Source organism: Alternaria atra (genome assembly GCF_907166805.1).
Source record: "Alternaria atra isolate CS162 genome assembly, contig: 30, whole genome shotgun sequence".
NCBI classification, from domain to species: domain Eukaryota; kingdom Fungi; phylum Ascomycota; class Dothideomycetes; order Pleosporales; family Pleosporaceae; genus Alternaria; species Alternaria atra.
The window spans coordinates 1026277-1046318 of record NW_025091329.1 but is presented as its reverse complement, the minus strand read 5'-3'; the positions used below and the strand labels follow the sequence as shown (position 1 = coordinate 1046318).

Sequence of the window (20042 nt, the reverse complement as noted above, 5' to 3'; positions counted from 1 at the left end):
ACGCTTCCGCTCGAGGAGACGTGGGACGAACAGCATGTGCCTAACACAACTATGACGAGTTTCTGCTAGTAAAGATCGACACAATGTGCTTCTGGTCTTGTTTATTGTTGATCAACCACCCACTACCAGCGCACAAGCAACCACCACAACACCCCTATTTTCCGTTCCGGCAGACCTCGAATCCCACAGCACCAGGACCCAGCGAGCAACAACCCGCCCAAGCTCTCTCGTACCAACTTCAGACGGGAACCCAAGTCCCAGCGAGCATTGTCCCCTCCTCGGCATTAGGTCATAGGCACCGTCGGCTGCACACTGCACCGTGCACGCATGTCTTCTGACAGCAAGAAACATGAAAAGCTGGGGTATGCTACTACCAACTGCGCAACGGCTGTCGTTCATTTGGCGATTTTCCCTTGTGGGTAATTTCCCTCATATTTCATGCGAGGGCGATCCTCGACCGGCGCCGGTCGGCAAGGACGAATTGGGTCATTCATAAGACGGCATGCTCGTGCCGAACGTTCATGGCGAACGTCGATGCCATGGAAGGATAGTAGAAGTCTGGGGCATTTCTTCCATGAGGCCGCCAGCCGCTGGGCTGGGCGCCTTGGTGATCGTTGCGGAGGCGAGGTTGGGGTGTGCTTGCAACCTCACGATATGTACCATGTACCATGGCTACAGTAAGTTGCCATGGCCTGTGAGCGCGCATTAGCGGGCACCGTTTTTTTTTTAGTCTGCTAGATTAAGGTCACGATGCTCACGTCGGGTGGATATTTTTCCTGCTTCAATTGGAAATTGCCGCAAAGGATGATCCGCCCAAGAAGGACACGAGAGCAGCAATCCGCCAGCACCAAAGTAGTCTGACGTATTTATATTCGGGTACGAAGGGCTCCGCGATATTGTGAATACAGGGTCTGGTCCGCAGTGGCACAGTGAGTGTGTCCAGTTACACTCTACTATGAGAGGCACGCGAGCAAGTAGGCACCTTCAATTGTTTTAAAGGTGAGCGCAAGTATCTGGGCAGTAATCGTAAGCCACGTTGGTTGGACTCTTTGTTTAAACACCGGGAGAAAGTAAACCTAGTCTACACATTCATGTGCCAGTGGTCATGGCGACTGCCCAAACTCCAGTCCTCACACGCACAACTATCAGTACACTCCTATGCACCAAAGCACAAACGACGATCTCGCCTCACAAACCCATCATGAACAGGTGTTTTGTTCACCGTCACTTCGACACTTCAAAGCACTCCGTTAGATTGGCACCCTAGGCTCAGAGTCAGGAACTGCCGCCGATACGAGGTAGAAGAGAAGCGCCGAGCGTCCCTTCGCCGCCCGCCCAATAATCAAACACGAGCCCCAGTCTAGCCACGATCTCACAACACGAAGGACTGTGCCTAGAAATATACTCCGTATGGATCCAGGGTCTAAAACTCGAACAATGGACGCTACAATAGCTGTTTACTAAACACAGAGTATACATCATCATTGTGAATGAAATTGCTATGAACCTGCTGATGCGCCAGCGACAGATAAAGTATGCCGTTCCGCTGACTATGACAAGAGAAGATTTTCCCAACCGCAAGCGCCCATCGTAATGTGCCGTGAAAGGCGGAGCTTACCGGTTCTGTAGACCGAAGAGGTAAATCATACGCATCCGCTCAAAGCGCTCTACGCCAGCACCAAAGAGAGCAAAAAAATGTTCCACAAAGATCCAACTCTTTTCATTCCATCGTTAGGGTAAATCAGAATAGCAAACGCCCTTGAAAAATCAAGTACTCCAGAATCCTTTGAACCAACAATGCTAGTAGTGTTTCGTGTGGGGTATCATCGTCATTTGTCACAATCTCATCACAAGAATCCACTCTCGGAGAGAAGCCTAAAACGCCGTTAGCCCCATCTTCTCTCCAAAGGTCGCATTCATATCCGCTTGTTTGCCGTTTATTCTCCATCTCGGCGGTTTGATATCTTTTGCTATCCTTCCAGCCCAGTTTTGGAACGATCAAAGGAGAAATAGGTAGTGTACCTTGCAATCTTTTCGTCCTCGCGCTCCCTTGGCTCGACGCTCAAACTCATCTCGTACATCTCGTGCACATCGCCCGCTGACTGCATGTTTGTGAGGATGTAGTCTTGCAGCTCTGGAACGGGTTGTAGCGGGTACGGCACGTTTTGGTATTGCTGGATGTCACGAATGACTTCGGCCGTCTTGGCGCGCTTTGCGAAGTTGATAAGGTTTGTGCGTTTGATTAAAGACGGAATACCATCTTCAATAAACGTCAGATCGGTGAGATAAACACCTGGCAACACGGATTAGCTAGTTGATGCAAAGGTCTTGGTCGAGGGTTACATACCGAAAAAGGGTATACATGGGGGATTCGCCCGATGTAGCGTGTCTCGGTATTCTGCAAAGTTCTTGGTACTACCCATGAGTTTTCGCATGCTCTCCAAGGTCGCCATGGAGCGTTGGTTTACAGCGCTCCAGGTCCTGTTCAAGCGGTGGATGGGTGCAGTTCCTAATGCTGAGATGATAGAAGTTAGTGTAGAGAAGTTGTTCAGTTGTCGGCATTTCTGGATCGTGTTAGCCACTGTTCTTATATAAATCCGTCAAGTTAACTTACATCTGCGACATTGACAAAGTGCTTGATGACAATCACTCTGCGCTTGACGTCTTGCTGCGTAAGAATCATCTGTGCGACCCAGTTCGTCAACTGGTTGGAGTGTAGAATAAGCGCCTTGACGTTTGCAGCTGGATCAGGCTCGCCTGGAGCAAGTTTCTTCTGCCATGTCTTGTTCAAGCACTCCGTCGGACGAATTTTGCCATACAACCTAGATTCGATGATGGTGAGTTGTCGAGCGAATTCCGTTGCGTCAATGTCCAAGAACTTCAGCTTCTTCATGTGTTTAGGTAGAATAGGTTGCGGCGTCTGGGCACTCAAAGTAAGGACTAAGCGTTTCGTGGGCATGTCTGGTCCTCGAGATCGTTGTTCAACCGATGTCATCAGCGGTGCCGCTCCTGGGGTACTGGTGGTCGCAACGTGGTCCTTTGCAAAGTTGTACACCCGTTGGATCAGGATCCGTGCTTCCTCATCGTTGCCCTCCATCCAGTAATTGTCGAACCAACTCTTGAGAATATTCACAACTCGAAATCGGATCGGCTTCTGCTTTTTGTCTACCCAGTGCTGATAATCTTCTTTAGCCAGTCCATGGGGTGGTTGTATACTCCATCGCTTGACCAACATCTCGAATAGCTCAGAAGCTGTGGTGAATGATCGGTAGGTGAGTAAGAAGGTGTTGTTGAACGCTGGGTCCAGACGGTCGTGACGTGTCAGCTGCTCAACGAGACCAGCCAGAGTACCACCTTTCAGTTGAGGTGGTGTAGACTTGTGGTCATAGGATATTTCGCCCTCATGGTCGAGCTTCAAGTACTCTGGTGTTTCTTCAATTGCCTGCTGAGGGATGACTGGAACTTCACCAAAGAAGTCCTTGAGCTTCTTGTTGCTGTTTGCAGATCGGACCGGCTCGACCTTTCCTTCGTCAAGAGGTGTACCTGCACTGTATGTGTCTGCCTTCGGGATATTGCCAAGCAAGGGTCTCTCGGGACCAGATGGCCCCCGGGTATGGTTTGGCAGCTCACTATCGGTATTTCTCCTTGGGTCTGTACGGCTCACAATATCGGCGAGAGGGACAGTGTCCGATAATTGTTGCAGTAGGCTGTACTGTTGGACGCACGTCGCTTCCAGATCTCGGGCAACTGCTCGCACAGCATTGATCCGGTCCTCAAGTGAATCCCCACGTAGTTCAGCCCACTCGTCTCCCAGTGGTGCTGCTACTCCTTGGCATGCAATCACAAGTTCAGATACGACATCGTAGGCCTTCTGCTTCTGGACGCTAAACTCGCTTAGTTGTTGCCCTTGGGCATCTGCGTCTAGAGACGCGAGGTTGATTTGTTCGATGGTGGATATCCAGGGCCGACAAGCCTCTAGCACCTTTCCTGCAGCACTGCATACGTGGTCGCCTATCGCTTGGTGTTTCCGATGTGAAATGACTGTATCCCGGACCACCAACTGCTCATCCAACCGCCGCAGACTCGAAACGATCAATCTCTTGACATCTTGTAGTCTTTCCAGTATGCGTGAATCAAGCTTAAGGGTTGGTTCGATGGAAGGTTCATAATCGTCCTGGTCAGAGTACATTGAGGTATTGGCATCACGAGAGTCAGTACCGTTGTTCTGCCAACTGCCTCCAGTGTTATTGCCTACTACGAAGCCCGGCACAAGACGCGGGATTTCCTCTCCACGCTGCTGACGTGCTACCTCGACAAAACCGAAGACACCGTTTAGGACGCCTTCTGCTTCCTTCAGGCACTTGGAGTAGGAATCGGGGGGAGGAAAGTCGGATGCCGCGATATGCGAAGACAGCACTAATTTCGAGAATCGCGACATTGTCTCCCGGAAGTGAGGATACAAGGCCTTGTTTGTAGATATGATCGAGGGGTTACCAGAGTGATTGTCTGTAGTTCCTGAGCCAGCGGCGAGAAGTAGTCGCAAGTGGTCCGAAATGTCCTCGGCGCGCTTTACAAACTCAGACCTGTCGCTGTTGTTGATAGCTTGCTTGTAGCGCTCTATTGCGCGTCGCATGTCCTCCACCATCCTGTTCCAGGTAAGAGGAACCGGGCTTACGTCGTCGTAGAACTTGCGTGAATGCGTCGAGGCGCCGCCCAGAGCTGGACTGTTGGCGAAGGAAGTAGCTGTCGTACCAGTGGGAGGCATGGCAGCAGAAGCTGCAAAGCTCATACCGCTTTGATCGTAGGACCTGCCTTGATACCCACCGTTCATTGACTCCATCGAGGTTGCCGACGAAAGACCATCGGACAAGCGCTGCCTGTGCTGTGGTGCAACCATGTCAGTATTCGCTCCACGAATAGCAGCGCAAAACTTACGCGCGAACGGTATGAGCCCTTCTTTCCCAGGCCTTCCAAGTCAGACGCTGACGTTTCATCGTCCGTGTCCTCCATGTTATATCCAGAGCCTGATGCTAGTAGCTCAGCTGGCGGTCGCGACATGTCAGGTATGAAAACATCAGTACGATTGCGCGGGCCGCTCTCGTTAGCAGAAGGCGATTCCAAAGGTAGTTCCATTGTGCTGACACCGGTCAGGGTGTTGAAATAAAACAACATGCCGTCTGGCGTCGCCTGGGGTATCCAGAAGGCGGCCTCCTCCTCCTTGTTGTGTGGTGCATTGTTGCGCTCGAGGGGTAATATGGTCTCGTTTCCACCGCTCAGGGACTCGCCGTCTGAGGTGTCGAACTCAGCACCGCCTGCCGACCTCGTCTCATGATCGTCATCGGCGTCAATACCGTCTCTGTCGCTCTCAATGTCTTCACTTGGGCGCTGCACAACGGCGCAGTAGTTGCTCGGGAACCAGCCGCGCACTCCGTGGATGACTCCGTCCCACCAGCCGCTCTCGAGCTGGGTGATGACCTGTATTATGTCGCCCGTCCGGAAGCTCAGACTGGTGCGGTCGTCGGCCTGGTAGTCGTATAGCGCCTTGACGTACATGCCGCCAGCGTCGGTGGTGCCACTAAAGCCGTTCATGGTGGTGGTTCTCACGGTGCCTCGAGGCGCAACCTGCGGTGGGGGACGGGGAACGGGGGCAGAAGGCAATAATCTTCAGCCTCGCAGACGCGACCCCTCTGCTGCGACCCAGGACTAAAGTAGAAGCGGTCGCAATGTGGGCCGACTGATCTTACGACGCGGTCGTTTTCGAGGATCTGATATGACCGCGTGTTATGGCCGGGGTGGATGGGGGCATGCAATTGGGCTAGAGGCGGCTGGCATGCGAATGAGGAGCGCGCCTAGCTGAGGGACGCAGCGAATAGAACCTCGCAGCAAGCACTCCGGTATGAATATGGTTGAGAAGAAGAACGGTTTCGAGCGAAAGAAACTGCAACACCAGGGCGGGTCGTTGGCAGCCGTCGTGAGCGGTGGAGGGCCCAGGGTCCGGTGGGGACGCTTGCAGGTGCTGTGCCATTCATCACGTGTTGGGCTGGCTATGGATAAAAGCAGCTAACAATGTGTCAAGTTCTGGGCCTTCCTTCAATAGGATTGTTCTCGGAACCCGCCAGCTTGCCTACATATTGCAACCCTCATGCACGTCTATATGCCCTGCCAGCCTGCAGCCTGCAGCCGTTGTGCATGTATGTATAGCCAGACGGTAAGCGACTGACCCTGAACTGGCCACATCGACTTTGTCTACGCCACAGTTATCAAAATCATAGAAGCTGTTTACACCGATCATGCATAGTATACACCTGCAATTGATAATACGGCCCCACCAAGCTCTGGATGTAGTAAGCAAGAGGTTTTGATGCCGAAGAGCCTGGTGATAGAGCGGGGACATTAGGCTTTCCATAACCTGTCAGCTCATCTAGAACACTGTCTGACTCGTTACATATTTTCGGGTCTTTACGCTATGAAACGTGGTCCTCAAGGATAACCAGGACTTCCCTCCCGTTGCGGGTGGATGCCGGCGCATCGAGGATTGTGCGACCATGTATCTTGTACCACCATCCAAACCTCAACTTCTGACGTTGTGCGTTTGCCGTCCTTAGACTTCTCATTTGCACGGAACGTAGCTTGATGCCCCGCAGCTCAGCGGGGGACTTTCACTCGAGTCTCGATGCTGACTCTTATGCGACTGGAAGTGTGAAGGACATCAATCAATGGCTGAACCGTGATACCACAAAAGCATGCCTATAACACTCAACGGAGTAGTCCGCGGTTGTCACGTCCACCTCGTTGAGAGCGGTGACTGACACGCACATCTCATAATAGAAGGTGTGATGGAAGCTCGGAATGATTATTGCGGATCTTAGTGGCCGGTGCCAGTCTCAAACTTGCTTGGCTTGCCGCGTGGAAGCGGAAATGCCATTTTCTGGGTTCTGCGACACTGGGCTGGTGGGTCGGAGGGTGGGTGGGCCAGTCATCAATTGACCAAGATGTTTTGCTGCCCTCGGGACATCAGTCTTATCGAGAAATGAAGAAGCGCTGTTGTAGACGGAGAAGTCTCAAACGGAGAGCAGGATGCGATAGCTGCCGTGTTGCATGTGGGGGTTGCTGCAACCACCCGTTCAGATGTCATCGTAGCATCGAACGAATCCCCAATAGTAGGTTCGCTGTGCCCTGCAGGGCCGAAAGGGCGTACCTTTGATATGCAATTTGGCTGTGGACGGTGTTAGGCATGATGCAATGTCAACATACGGGCTTGGTCAGCTTTCAGCCACTATTCGTCTTCACTGAGATGAGCTAGTCGTTTGCCTCTATCGCATCGAAATTACCTGACGGCGTAGGCGGATGAGTACCGGTCCTGCCGCGTCCGTGTTAGGCGGACAGACCATCCAATGCCACTTGAAACCACCATCACAACCCGCCTTGCTTCTAAAGCATTACGAGAAACGTGCTAGCGCGGGGGGGTTTCACTGAAAAGCAATGCCCCTCGCTGACACAATGGTCACTGAGGGGCCATTAGAGGAGTTGTAGGAGGCATGTGTAGCGATGGCTGGCTTGTGTAGAGTAACGGTGAGAGCAACTAGGTGTGTCATGGTAGGAAGAGCGTTTGCTAGGCCGCGACCAACGCTATAAGCTCCAGGATCATACGCGCATCCCCGATTCAAGGAAGACAAGCGGGGCATTTTTATTTAGTGGACTCTGCCACTTTGCTGCTGACGGGAGAGTCTGTCGGAATGTACGTGTCTCCCCGAGCCGAAAAGACCTCGGCCAGAGGGCTCGGTCGTACTGTGATGTCTACCGGCATGCGCAAGAAGCACTGTGTTCACGGCGTTGAAATGTTCGTGTAAGCTCTGCAAGCCGTCGCGTCTACTGCATATGTGGGCCAGACTAAACTGAGATAGTGGATCCGGGGAACGGGGCCCGAATGTATGGATAGAGTTCAGGAACGAGGGAGCGCAGCCGACGATCGTCTCGCAATTACTCGTGCCACACCACTTGGTGATGGAAGTTGGAGAGACATGCTGGCGTCATGGTGCGAAAGCGAGGGGCAACCCCTTTTCCCGCGCCCTTCGTCATCGCGCAACACAGACCACAGAGGGGCGATGGTTGCATGTTTTGTATGTATTGAAGGCGGTTGTAAGTAATGATGGCGCAGGCGGACCTAGGTAGAAAATGAGGCGGTGAGCCACCTTGTGCATGGGCTGCATCTGATAACTGGCGCCCCAGTAGACTACTCCTCCAAGAGTAAAAGCATACTCGAGGTACTTACCGCCTCTTTGAGGTGTCGTGCGGCAACTGGTGGATGGAGAGTCGACTCCGCTGGACAGCGGGTGGTACGGCGAGACCATGCTCGTTGAGGCTCTTGTGAGAGGGACCATTGGACAGGCGGCTGCCATGTCGCACATTGGTCCAGAAGCCTGTGGTTAGGGATGACCCGGGTTGTGGGAGCGGGTACCTCGAGCTGTTCATGAGAGATGTTTTGGTTTGAGAGCTGTATAACGGAGATGGAGTGAGGTAGTCTTGGTGTGAAGTCGCCATGTTAGGCGGAGAGAGAGCAACAGACCCTTGATGTCGCATGTCACTTGTATAGTGACAACGACAGGCAGTTGTCCAGCAAAAGCAGACGTGGTAATTAATAGAGAGGTCGCGTTAGAAGCGCTAGCGTTGCAATAATTCGGTCCAAGACCACAGGGGGATGATGAGGCTGGCTTCGGAGGACGTGCGCCTTCCCCCCATCAGTTGATTTTGGGATCCTAAACCCCTCCTTATTCACCCTCGCCCAGCTTGAATCCATCCAAACATCAACGCCGCATATCGCTCCATCATTGCGCACGCTGCCAGACGGCGCTGACGCTTGTACATCACCTTTTCTCACCGGCCACTCCGGTGCTGCACTATTGTTTATAGCAAATTCACGGGATGAACGAAGAGCACAGCCGTCTCACCACGCCCATCAACAACACACTTTGATCAACGCGTCCTGGCCGGTTTACAGCATCTTTGAGCATCGGCCATCTCCCGCCTCAATCTCATACTAGACGTCGCATCCATTGAGATGGCGTCGAACTCGTCGCCCGCTGTCCGCAAGACAGGCGCGCCCGAGAAGAAGTACAAGTGCCAGTTTTGCAACCGTGCTTTCTCTCGTTCAGAACATCGCAGCCGTCACGAGCGCTCTCGTAAGTCCTTTTCTTCGTGTCGCGATGGAGCTTTGGTTGTTTGGAGCGGGGTAGCTATTGCTGCGGGACACTCGCGACGTGGTCGCGCTGCGGGGAAGATACAGACAGTGTTGCTAACTTGCCCCTCACTACAGATACCAAAGAGAGACCTTTCAAGTAAGAAACGCCCTTGTACGAACTGCGTGTGAGCCATGCACTGACTTGACTAGGTGCCTAAAGTGTAGATCCACCTTCGTCCGTCGCGATCTCCTCCTGCGCCACGACCGCACCGTCCACGCAAAGGACGGCGGCGCGCCCCTTCCCAGCGAGCAGAAGCGCCGCACGAGCAACAAGGCGGCCGACCAAGGGCCGTCCAAAGCCGCCCCTGTCGAGAGTGCGACGACGCTCGAGCGCATCGAAGTCGACAATGATGCCATGCACGAGGATGAAGACCTCAACGCCGCTGCCATGCTCATGACCGACTTTCATCACAAGGCAATGGCGAGCCAGGAACCCGAGATGATCTCTGAGCACAACGAGCCCGTCATATCGCCCACCGGCCCATCCATGATGGAGCCTGTCATTCCATACACCGCCCCAGGCCAGAATATGCTACCACAGATGCCCTGGAGAGACTCAATGGTGCCCCAGTCAGAGCCAAAGTCATCCCCAAACACGCACTCGGCATTCAACAGCGCCAGCGCACTCGGCTCGCATCCTCACCAGCTTCCACCCCTCATGGAGCGCACCATGTCTGGTAGCGATAGCCTCGCCCCTACCTTCTCAGCAATGAACGGCGGCAACGGGCTCGGTACTCCTGGCGCGCTCTCGCCCTATCCCTCCATGATGGGACCCGTATCGCCTGTCGACTACCGCAAGTCGCCCGGCCCCAACCAGGCTCTGATGATGACGCGTGCCCCTCAGCTAGACTCAGAGGAGCAATGCGCAAGGATATACGAGAACATCAAGCAGTATGACAGTGAAAACGCGCTCCTGGAGACGTTCCACTTGCCTAGTCTGAACACGCTAAACCGCCTGTTGAAGACGTACTTTGATCTGTTCCACCATCATCTGCCCTTCTTGCACCCCGCCACCTTCAACCCCACCGAGGTATCTGCCCCGCTACTACTTGCTGTGCTATCGATAGGTGCCCTATACATCTTTGACCAGGACCAAGCCTACATGTTACACATTGGATCAAAGGTTCTGGTCAACCAGTTCCTCCAGAACAAGGAGAATTTTAGTTCCCGCAAATGCCCTCTATGGACTATGCAGAGCACCCTGCTTAACATGATCTTCTCTAGCTGGAGTGGTGATCCAAAGGGCCTTGAGTGGTCCTGTTCGATCAAGAGTCTTCTCGCCAACGTACGTTTCCATCTTGTCTGTTCGTGACAGCCACTAACATATCGCAGATGGTCGCCGGAAACCGATATGAGCTCAAGCTCCGATCTGATGCCCGTGATGGCGCTCAACCAAGCCATGAAGAGTGGGCCGTCGACGAGCAATGCCGTAGAACTTACTATGCAGTCTACATATTCTTCGGCCTGTTGACACTCACCTACAACCACACGCCGGCAATGGGTTTCAACGAGTTCGACACCCTCGAGTTGCCCTCCTCAGAGTCACTCTGGACCATGGAGGTATCTGACGAAGAAGCGTGGCGCGAAAGTCTAAGTGCTTCCAAGATTATCACTTTCCGTCAAGCACATGACAATCTATTCCAAGGCGAGACTGCGCGCTACAGTGCCTTCGCCACACGCGTCATGATCAATGCCTTGTTCCTCGAAGTGTGGTACCACAAGCGCAGCCCTGAGGCCCTTCAGGACGTAGTCACTGAGTATAAGCTTCGTCTGGCTTTGGAGACCTGGGAGAAGTCGCTTGAGTTGTGCGAGCCGGAGACGGTCGTTGTCCAACTGAGCGCCCCACACAAGGGTCATCCACTCATCTTCAACGCTATGGCCTTGTACAGGAACACCAGGGCCCGACTAGTGGTCGACCTAAAGTCCATTCAGGAAGCTCTCCGCTACCACGACTCTTACGAAGTAGCTGCCGCCATGACAAATGCCCGCGACAAGGTTCAGCGCTCACCTGAGATGATCAAGGTCATTCAGGAATGCTTCGATTGTATTGAGGTTGCTGCTGTGCAAGGCATACGCTGGGTTGCGCGGACTTCCGCTACCAACTGGAGCATCGAGCATCCACTTACCGGCATGGATCTGATGGTCATCTTAACGCTGTGGCTCTACCGCTTGGAGCACGACGAAGAGCCCGCTACCGAAGAGGAGCTAGCAATGTACAACAAATTGCGCAATCTATTCGATGACGATTCCGTAGATGTCTATGGTGCAAAGCTGAGCTCCACAGTTGCACGTCTCTGGGGAAGCATGATCGATGAGGTCGTTGTTTGGGGGTATGTAAAACAGTATCTAGCTTTGAAGCTTGCCACTAACAGTGCACAGTATCACCAAACTCATGGGCGAGGCCTTCAAACTACATTCACAGGCCCTTGTTGGCTATGAAGATGCCATGTCGTCTCGATCAGGATCTGCTACGCCGTCAATGGCTGCTGGCGGCGTCCAGGTCCTCGAGATGCAAATGGCCTATTAAGCGGGAGCTATCATTAGCCTGCTTGCGATCTTTCGCGATTTTGTTTCCATTTCCCTTTTCTTCTACAGAATGTGGACTTTCCTTCAACCTGTCGTCGTCTCCTTGCACCTGGGAGCATGTCAAGGAGTTTGGCGCATTCAGCATCAGTCTATTCCTATCTCATTTGACCTTTTTCAAGATTGGGGTAATTCGGCGCACAGGGCGGTCTGGTCCAGATCCTACACACTCGAGCTCATGCTCTCCTCGTTTGGTATTCTTCTAATATCTTTCCCTCGCTCATACCCATCGGCATTTCTGGACTATCGAAGGCTGGCCCTAGGCGCGTTATTACTTTACTTCGGTCTTGCTACTAGCGTTGCCTTTGCAGCATCTTTGCTAATACCTGTTTCTTATCTGCCTCTACTTTGGTAATGCCTTTTCTTGGTGGCATGGGGCTTTTTCTCTACATATACCACACAGTATTTCATGATTCGACTTCGCGGCGACGGAGATGGGAGGTATTCCGGTAGTAGATATCAAGTGAAGGTGCGATTTGGTCTCCAATAGTACTATATGAATACGTCTTCCCTCATCGATATCAGCTTTGACGCAATCCGTTTGTGATGTCTGTGGTGCCTATGTGTGCTGTGATGTTCTCGACTAGGGCCGCAGGTTGTGTGAAGCCACTAGTCGATGGTTGCCCACGGACCACCCTGCATGCATCGCTAGCGCGTTGAGCTCTTTTCCAAAAATTTCCAATATCGTGAACACAGCTCCGCGACCAGCCCGACCACAGCACGACGCAAGCGACCACCACATATCCACATTTATAACTCATACCGAGAAATTATAGTCGCTTAACTACACAATGTCCAAAGATATCGAAGAGAAGAGGCTGAAGAAGGAGAAGAAGGACAAGAAGGAAAAGAAGGAAAAGCGCGCAGAGACAGATGGCGTGTCCAAGAGCAAGAAGGACAAGAAGGAGAAGAAGATCAAGGGCGATGTCGAGATGGTAGACGCGCTCGAGGCTGAGCTGGAGAAGGAACCAGAGGTCTCCATGGTCAACGTCGTAGACGGCGACGCCGAGCCAAGCGGCGCACTCGTCCCCTTTGCGTTCCCTCTTGCAGACAACGACAAGGAGGTCAAGAAGATCCTCAAGACCGTCAAGAAGTGTATGTTCCTCTGATATTATTTATCTAGCCTCCGGCGCAACCAAAAAGAAAGAAAAAAGCTAACATTTCTCCTACCGCAGCCGCCAAATCCAAGACCCTCCGTCGTGGTGTAAAAGAAGTCGTAAAAGCGCTGCGCAAATCTGCCGCCTCAAGCGCCGGTACTCTGAGCGACCCCAGTGCCATTGTCGTCATCGCCGCTGATATCTCGCCCATGGACGTCATTGCGCATATCCCCGTTCTTTGCGAAGACCACAATGTTCCGTACATCTACATCAAGAGCCGCGCGCAGCTTGGCGAGGCCAGCGCAACGAAGAGGCCCACCAGCGTGGTCATGATTGGCAAGGAGAGGATGGGCAAGAAGGCAGGCGAGGGCGATGAGGAGTTCACCGAGGCGTACGGAGAACTTGTCAAGGTCGTTGGCAAGGCCGCGAAGACTGTCAGGAAGTAGACACAGAGCAATGCGCGTGCGGCAGGTGGGAAGAGAAGTTGTCCGATCATGTGTCGAGTGTATTGTTCAAAACGGGAATGAGGAGTTTGGCGTTTTTTACCACAACGGTTGGCTGACTAGTCTTCCTACTGTTATTGCTTTAGTTCTAGGAACTGAGCTAGGTTTGCAATATACCTCTACAAAACTTCAAAACTTCAAAACTTCAAAACTCGATTCACTCGTTGGGTCTTTATAATTACTTCTTGACTGACTTCGATTATGTTCACCCTGTGGAAGCTGCTCGCGTTATGGAGATGATAGACTGTTAAAATGATTGTTAAGTCTATGTAACTATCAAGAAAACCAAGTATAAACACGAAGCGAAAGTCAGTATCCATTGCCTACAATCGCTACAACAACCAACCCACAGCCCATAGCTCTTTAATCCCATATCTTCCGAACACGGAGTGCCAACACCAACGCTTAGTTAGCGGCAGTCCATAGCGCCGGACCAGGGAAGGTGTAGGTTGTAGGATTGGTGTAGATGTTGAACACAATACCAGGCATGTCCTTTGTGTACAAGCTAGTTCCAGGTACACCAGAGGTCGGCTTGACAGAACCACTGCCACCAACCTTGAGGTTCAAGCCTAGAGCGCTAATTAGCATATCTTCCTTCTTTTAGGTGCTGAGCAATATGGTACTTACACTGAGGGTACAGCTGCGCGCCATTGACATTCTGACCACCATGAAGAGCAATGATTTCGTGGCGAATGACGTAGTTGCCAGGTGCGAGTTTGGCTGGAATGACAGTAGAGACCTTGAAATTGTCCGTGATGAGCTTGTCTGTAACCCAGGTTCCTGGGCTGATGATGGCGGACTGGGAGATCTTTGACCAGCGAAGAGCACCAGGAGTCAGAGTGGTGCAGTCACCTGAAGGGAAAAACTGATTAGCAGGGGAGCTCGTCATATTGACCTGTGGAGGGTGCTCACCGTTGCAAGGTGCAATGTAGTTGATGATTGGGCCCTTGTGGCTGTCTGGCCAAGTGTTCCATGCAAACTCAATGGTGTCTCCGGCGTTGACGTTGGCGTAGAGACGTCCGGCTGTGGCACTCTTGTGGCAGTTCACGTCCGCTGTGCCAACGGAGTTCGGCTCGACGAAACCGTTGTCTTGGTTCAAAGCATCCCAGCCTGCAGTCTGGGGACGAGAGTCCTTGGGGTAGTAGTACCAGACCGGGTCGGAGCCGTTGGTGTAGGTTCCCTTCACGTTGACAGTCTTGACGAAGCCGTGGGCGGATACGGTGTCGAGGAGGACGGCAACGGCGCCGAGAAGGAGCGCGGATGTGTACATGATAAAGATTGTGCGGAGTGTTAGATAGCGAGTGTCTTTGCTTTAATGATGATATGGTGCGCTCAACTCTTCCCTTATATGTCTTCCAGAAGTTCAGATGGTGTTACTGACTTCTCATCTTGTTCTCAATGAGAAACGGAGCGCAACGACCGATTACATCTGGTAAGTCAAGGACCGCATATTGTCTTTAAATGACCACAAGCCCTTTGCCTACGGCATTGTAGCAGCAATGGGTATGGTCATCACCGCGAAACATAGCTTGTTGCCCTCCAGCCACACGCAATGTCCACCGTATGACTTCCAAGATCCTCCATGGGTCAAAATCCGATCATGGACGCAGGATCCGATATTGAGGCGATATTGTACCCGCCTCATAGTGTGGTTGTGGCGTGCAGCGGCGCGCTTCGCGAGGAAGAGCGAGCCTGGTTTTCGTGTGGGGTAATCTATCCATGGGTCTTCCCCGGAAAGCTCATATGAAGTGCCGTTAGCGAGCAATATAAATTTGAAGCGAGTAGCGAATGATGTGAGGATAGCGTAAATTTTGAAGTCGCCTTCGTCACACGCGCATTTCGTGAGGCTGCGGAGTGGTAATTGCTCCGACGACTAAGTTCTTGCTGTTGGGGCTGTGTGTAACATCTTGTAAATCATCGCCACCAGAATTGCGAAGCGAAGAATGCGATAAGTGCTGGAGGCTGTCAGTAAAGTCGCGAGGGTTTGAATCACCTCGTGCAGATCATGGAGATTCGTGGACATCACCGCGAGGTCGCGTTTGGGAGTGCGACCCCATCTAGTTACATTTGCATGTGGGATCCGAAATGGTGCTACCGGCTCGTTCTCTGCTGTAATGAAGAAGTATCCATGTAGGGTTTCTCGATTCCACCTATGGCAGTCTATTCTCCGTTGCCGTAGTAGAGTCACCTGGTGCCACTTGAAGACTAAATCTTGTAATTTCCTCACGATCCAGTGCCAACACACACGACGGAATACGTTGAGAAAGTCACACTCTTTCCACATATCCGGTGTCCCGCTTGCGCATTGGTTTTCAAGTAATTGTAAGATCGACTGCTCGGTCGACGTGGTATAATCAGGTACGAAATCATGTGAAGGCCCGCTGTTCTGATTTGCAAGACTCAATAATGCGCATACTTTATCGTGAGTAATGCTACATCCTGAGGTAGTAAACGAGTCGATCAACCACCGGAGTTCGAACGATTGTGGCCAGAGCCAGAACCTGCGAAATGACTGGTTCTGTGGGTCTCTATAGGCTCGATATGAGCCTCGGGTTTCCAGGAGGTTGATTCCTGGAACACCCGGCACAGCCAGCGTTCTATGTTGGGAGACACCTGACGGTATGGAAGTAACATCTTCTTGGATTATTATTTGGCTTGATTCGTCTGCATCTGCTCGGTATTCCCGCAACCAGATTTTCAGAAATTGGGGCAATAATGTTTCCTGAATAATCCAGATGCGGGACCAGTACGGTTTTTGTAAGAGGCATATTACGCCCTTGTACGTCCACTGTCTACCAGGGTGGCGATCAGGTACAAATGGATACGCTACAGTGTCGTCGTCAGTTGTTTCCCCTAGCCATGCAATGACTGATATAGCCGACGAATATATTTCACGCATTTTAGTGACCTGTTGGCTTCGTTCTTCCATATCGTTTTGGTTGATACCTTTCTCCACACGTTACCGCTCCTGAACTACAAATATCGCTCACAGATTCTCACAGATGGCGTCAATCCACAGATTGAGTTTACGACCAACATTCCAAGAGCGAAAGCGATAAAGAAAGTCTCGATGGTTTCTTCCAATCTGGATATCCAGGCCATTGCATTGCATGTTACATGTATCACTATTTTGACCCCAGGTGTAGGACAAAGCGACATAGGAAAGGTGGTCATGTAGATTTGGGTGTGAGAGCACGCATCGAAGGGGCTCATGCGGTTCTCCAGGGTAAACTTTGAGTAAGTGAATAGAGTTACTGGTCGGATCAAGAGGTTTATACACCAATGCTAGCATGCCGGCTGTCTACGAGACTGATGAAAGTGGGGAGCGACCAGGCAAATACCAGCTCAATGCGTTACCTGGAGTGGTGGGGTAAATGTAGGTTTGCGGGCTCCAGAAACTCCCAGTGGTCTGAGTTAAGATAGGCCGAAAGTCTTTAAACGTGAGTGTCATTGAGGCCCACAATGGCAGCACATGTGTGAAAGACGATACCCCATGACTTACGGATCTGCTTTTATGCAGCTTAAAACAGCTTATTAACGAGTCCATATCCTTGCTGTAATGGTATTCTGCCATATGCTTTTCCCCATTAACTCTTTCTTTCCTTGTTGTAAGTAGATGATTATCCTACTACGCATAGTCAAATTCTTATGGAAACAAATGATTCCCGACATGATGTATGAATTATGTGGTAGATTTATAGTGCCCTGGCCTTAAGGTATGGCCAGTAGGTGATGACAGAGTGTTGGTATTGTCGGAACATGTTGCTCCAAGCTATTCGGACTAAGCGTTTGCCTGCTGAGCGATGATCGAAGACGCAATGTTTAGCAGCCGAGTAACTCTGAGCCAGGTTTTGCTAAGACTCTTGACCGTTCGTTCGCTCAATGCGGATTCCCGTATATTGTTGGTGCTAAGTAAATGAACGTTACTACCAAAAGTGTTGTGGGACTACCTCGGTAGTGCCACAGGCGCGGCAAAGTACCTCTTGAAGAACGGCGGCCACAATCACTGTTGCGGCTGGTGCTGCTATGGTTGTAATAGAGTGTTCTACAGGTTGGCTATTCGTATTACTATCCCTGTTCGTCACCCTGGTGAGGTTCAGAGCTCCAAGGAACGGGTTATTGGGGAAATGCCGTTGTTCTACCAGCCGACGCTTGTCCACGCCCTTCGCATAAAAAACTGGACAGGTGATCTGCGCGCTCCCTTAGTGCACAACTTCACTACCTTACAACAGCACAACAATAACGTTTTTAAGAATTTAAATCTTACGGAGATAACTCTCCTCCCTTTAAAATATAAGGTAGAAAGTTCTTAAAAAAACCAAGCCTTCTTGTTGCTACGTGCAGCAGGTGTAAAAGGTCTCCTATCTCCTAGCGTGCTTAGAGGTGTTCAGTTCTTTCTGCGAAGGGCATCTGTCCGCGGGCGATGCCCCGCAACCCCGCCGTCATGTGTCCTAGCCCCATCCATACATATATGCGTACACAAGTTGCGAATCTATCCATTAAAGCCCTGAACTTTTTTCTCTCCCAGAATAAGCGATGGCCTCAAATCAAGACATTAACAATGCGCGCTTCAGCAAAGAAGCACTCGAATGGGACTCGAATGAGAAGCATGTAGAATCGACCTCGAAAGCACTTGAAGCCATCAAGCGTTACGTACCTGCATTCACAGATGGACGTAACAAAGGTACCATCAACCTATTTCACCACCAGTCCAGAACTAACAAGCATCACAGAGCTCGACGTGCTAGAAATTGGGTGTGGCACTGGCCTCCTATCATTCATGCTAGCTCCCCACGTACGCAGCCTCATCGGCGTCGACACAGCAGACGGCATGATTAGCGCTTTCGACACCAAGCTGGCGGATCTTCCAACAGAACACCCAAATCTCTGTTCAGTAAACCACTTCCTGAAAAATCCGGACTCCCATGAATTGCAAAGTGCAGCAGCACTCCTCGCCACACATCGTGGGGAGGCTACATCACCACCCTACTCATACCGATTTGATCTTGTAGTTTCTCACTTGACACTGCATCACATTCCTTCAATGGCGGCGATCCTGGAGACGATGAAGAAATGCTTGAAACCCGGAGGTGTTGTTGCGTTGACGGACTACGAGGACTTCGGGCCGGAGGCGGTGCCGTTCCATCCGGTGAGTAAGAGGCCGGGAGTGGAGAGACATGGGATCAAAAAAGGCGAGATGGAAGAGTTGCTATTAGGAACAGGATTTAACGAGGTGAGAGTTGATGAGGCCTTTATTCTGCGGAAGGAGGTTGATGCTGAGGACGGAAAGCCGGCGAGGGAGATGGATTTTCCGTTTCTGCTGTGTTTCGGTGTAAAGAGTTAAAGTACTTGGTAGTATGTGGATGTCTATGGGTGGTGTTCGGCAGTGTCTGTGAGTTGCTTGAAGTACCCGGAATCAATAATCCTTTAACAGGTCGTTCACTGCTTTCGCGGCGAAACGTTTTCGTTCGGACTCTTCCATACCTTCGCCCATTTCTTTAATAGCAACCATCTTCTGCATCATGACCTCTAGCTCTTCGACCTCTTTGTCTCCTGATTCCGGACCTTCATCGTCATCGAACCCAGCTAGCGCGCCTTTCATGCCAAACAACTCCATGTTCATCTCCGCCTCTTCTGCAGCAAAACTGCCATCGAAGCCATCCTCATCATCGCCCATGTCCAGATCTGCCATACTCTCCCATTCCCCAGCCTCAAGCGCTTCCCGAACTCGGTGCACTCCTGTCGCCTCGCCAAACTCATTCTTGCCCTTCTTTTCCGAGTCGACGTATTCAAAACCATAGTCCATGGCAAGCTCTTCCCACTCTTCATGGCTCTTTTCGAGGTAAGGGGTAATGGACTGCGGCATGGCGACAGCCAGACACACCATGTCACCACCGTAGCCACAGGCACGCTCAATCACATCGGAAACGGCCTGCATAGTCTCTTTGATCACATCTAGATCCTTTGCTTCGACTGGCTTCTTGAAGCAGTATATCCACGCACCGAGCGCTGTGACGACCTCGCGGGCTTCGTGCTTCGTGAATTCGGTGCGCCATTCCGCGACATTGGCGAGTTCATCGATCCATATGGGAAGAGTTGCGGTGTAGTATTTGGTCTCGAGACACCATTCGTGCGTAAGGCCGGCAGTGGTTCCGGACGTTGGCTCTGGGGCGGAACCTGTAAGCTCTAAGCAGAGTCAGTGGATGCACACGATGCAAAAGAAACATAACGTACCTTTCAACAGGGGAAGTACGCCTGCTTCCGGCGCACCGATGGCGAGAATGCGTCGTGGGTTCTTAATGTCCATGTCGTGTCGGTGGAAAAAGTGTCGAGTTGCGGAGTTCTCGGGGGTCTCGCCATTCAACGTGGGGTAGATGCCTGCGACTATCAAAGACATTCGCGACTACGCCTGGTTGTATTGTAGCACTTCATAGGCCACTGAACAAGTTTAGATAGCACATGACATTTTTGACGATGTACAAAAAATGTGCATTCATCCCATTCAAAGGTATCATCAATTTCGGAGCTATCCCAATTTTCAGCGTATGTCCAGCAAAAGCGATCTGGTTGCATACCTGTCCTTGCCTCCATTGTCTAGTTCTCGCAGCGGAGGGCGCATTC

At 51.6% G+C, this 20042-nt stretch overlaps 6 protein-coding genes across 6 annotated transcripts; 3 read left to right on the top strand and 3 right to left on the bottom strand.

The window, feature by feature from the left end:
- Positions 1-1970: 1970 nt before the first annotated feature.
- Positions 1971-5589, bottom strand: ALTATR162_LOCUS9743 (uncharacterized protein; the record flags this gene model as incomplete). Its single annotated transcript, XM_043317377.1, has 4 exons — positions 1971-2293; positions 2348-2564; positions 2615-4882; positions 4936-5589. The coding sequence occupies 4 exons, from the start codon at positions 5587-5589 to the stop codon at positions 1971-1973; spliced, it is 3462 nt and encodes a 1153-aa protein (XP_043173312.1).
- Positions 5590-9058: 3469 nt separating this feature from the next.
- ALTATR162_LOCUS9742 (uncharacterized protein) lies at positions 9059-11765 on the top strand (the record flags this gene model as incomplete). The annotated part of the gene is made up of 5 exons (XM_043317376.1): positions 9059-9179; positions 9314-9335; positions 9389-10523; positions 10571-11568; positions 11618-11765. 5 exons carry the CDS (start codon positions 9059-9061, stop codon positions 11763-11765), a joined length of 2424 nt encoding a protein of 807 aa, XP_043173311.1.
- Positions 11766-12612: 847 nt separating this feature from the next.
- On the top strand, positions 12613-13364 carry ALTATR162_LOCUS9741 (uncharacterized protein; the record flags this gene model as incomplete). Its single annotated transcript, XM_043317375.1, has 2 exons — positions 12613-12916; positions 12976-13364. 2 exons carry the CDS (start codon positions 12613-12615, stop codon positions 13362-13364), a joined length of 693 nt encoding a protein of 230 aa, XP_043173310.1.
- A 462-nt stretch (positions 13365-13826) lies between these two features.
- ALTATR162_LOCUS9740 (uncharacterized protein) lies at positions 13827-14691 on the bottom strand (the record flags this gene model as incomplete). The annotated part of the gene is made up of 2 exons (XM_043317374.1): positions 13827-13990; positions 14049-14691. The coding sequence occupies 2 exons, from the start codon at positions 14689-14691 to the stop codon at positions 13827-13829; spliced, it is 807 nt and encodes a 268-aa protein (XP_043173309.1).
- A 3266-nt stretch (positions 14692-17957) lies between these two features.
- On the top strand, positions 17958-18765 carry ALTATR162_LOCUS9739 (uncharacterized protein; the record flags this gene model as incomplete). The annotated part of the gene is made up of 2 exons (XM_043317373.1): positions 17958-18105; positions 18155-18765. 2 exons carry the CDS (start codon positions 17958-17960, stop codon positions 18763-18765), a joined length of 759 nt encoding a protein of 252 aa, XP_043173308.1.
- Positions 18766-18837: 72 nt separating this feature from the next.
- Positions 18838-19728, bottom strand: ALTATR162_LOCUS9738 (uncharacterized protein; the record flags this gene model as incomplete). Its single annotated transcript, XM_043317372.1, has 2 exons — positions 18838-19607; positions 19656-19728. 2 exons carry the CDS (start codon positions 19726-19728, stop codon positions 18838-18840), a joined length of 843 nt encoding a protein of 280 aa, XP_043173307.1.
- Positions 19729-20042: the final 314 nt, after the last annotated feature.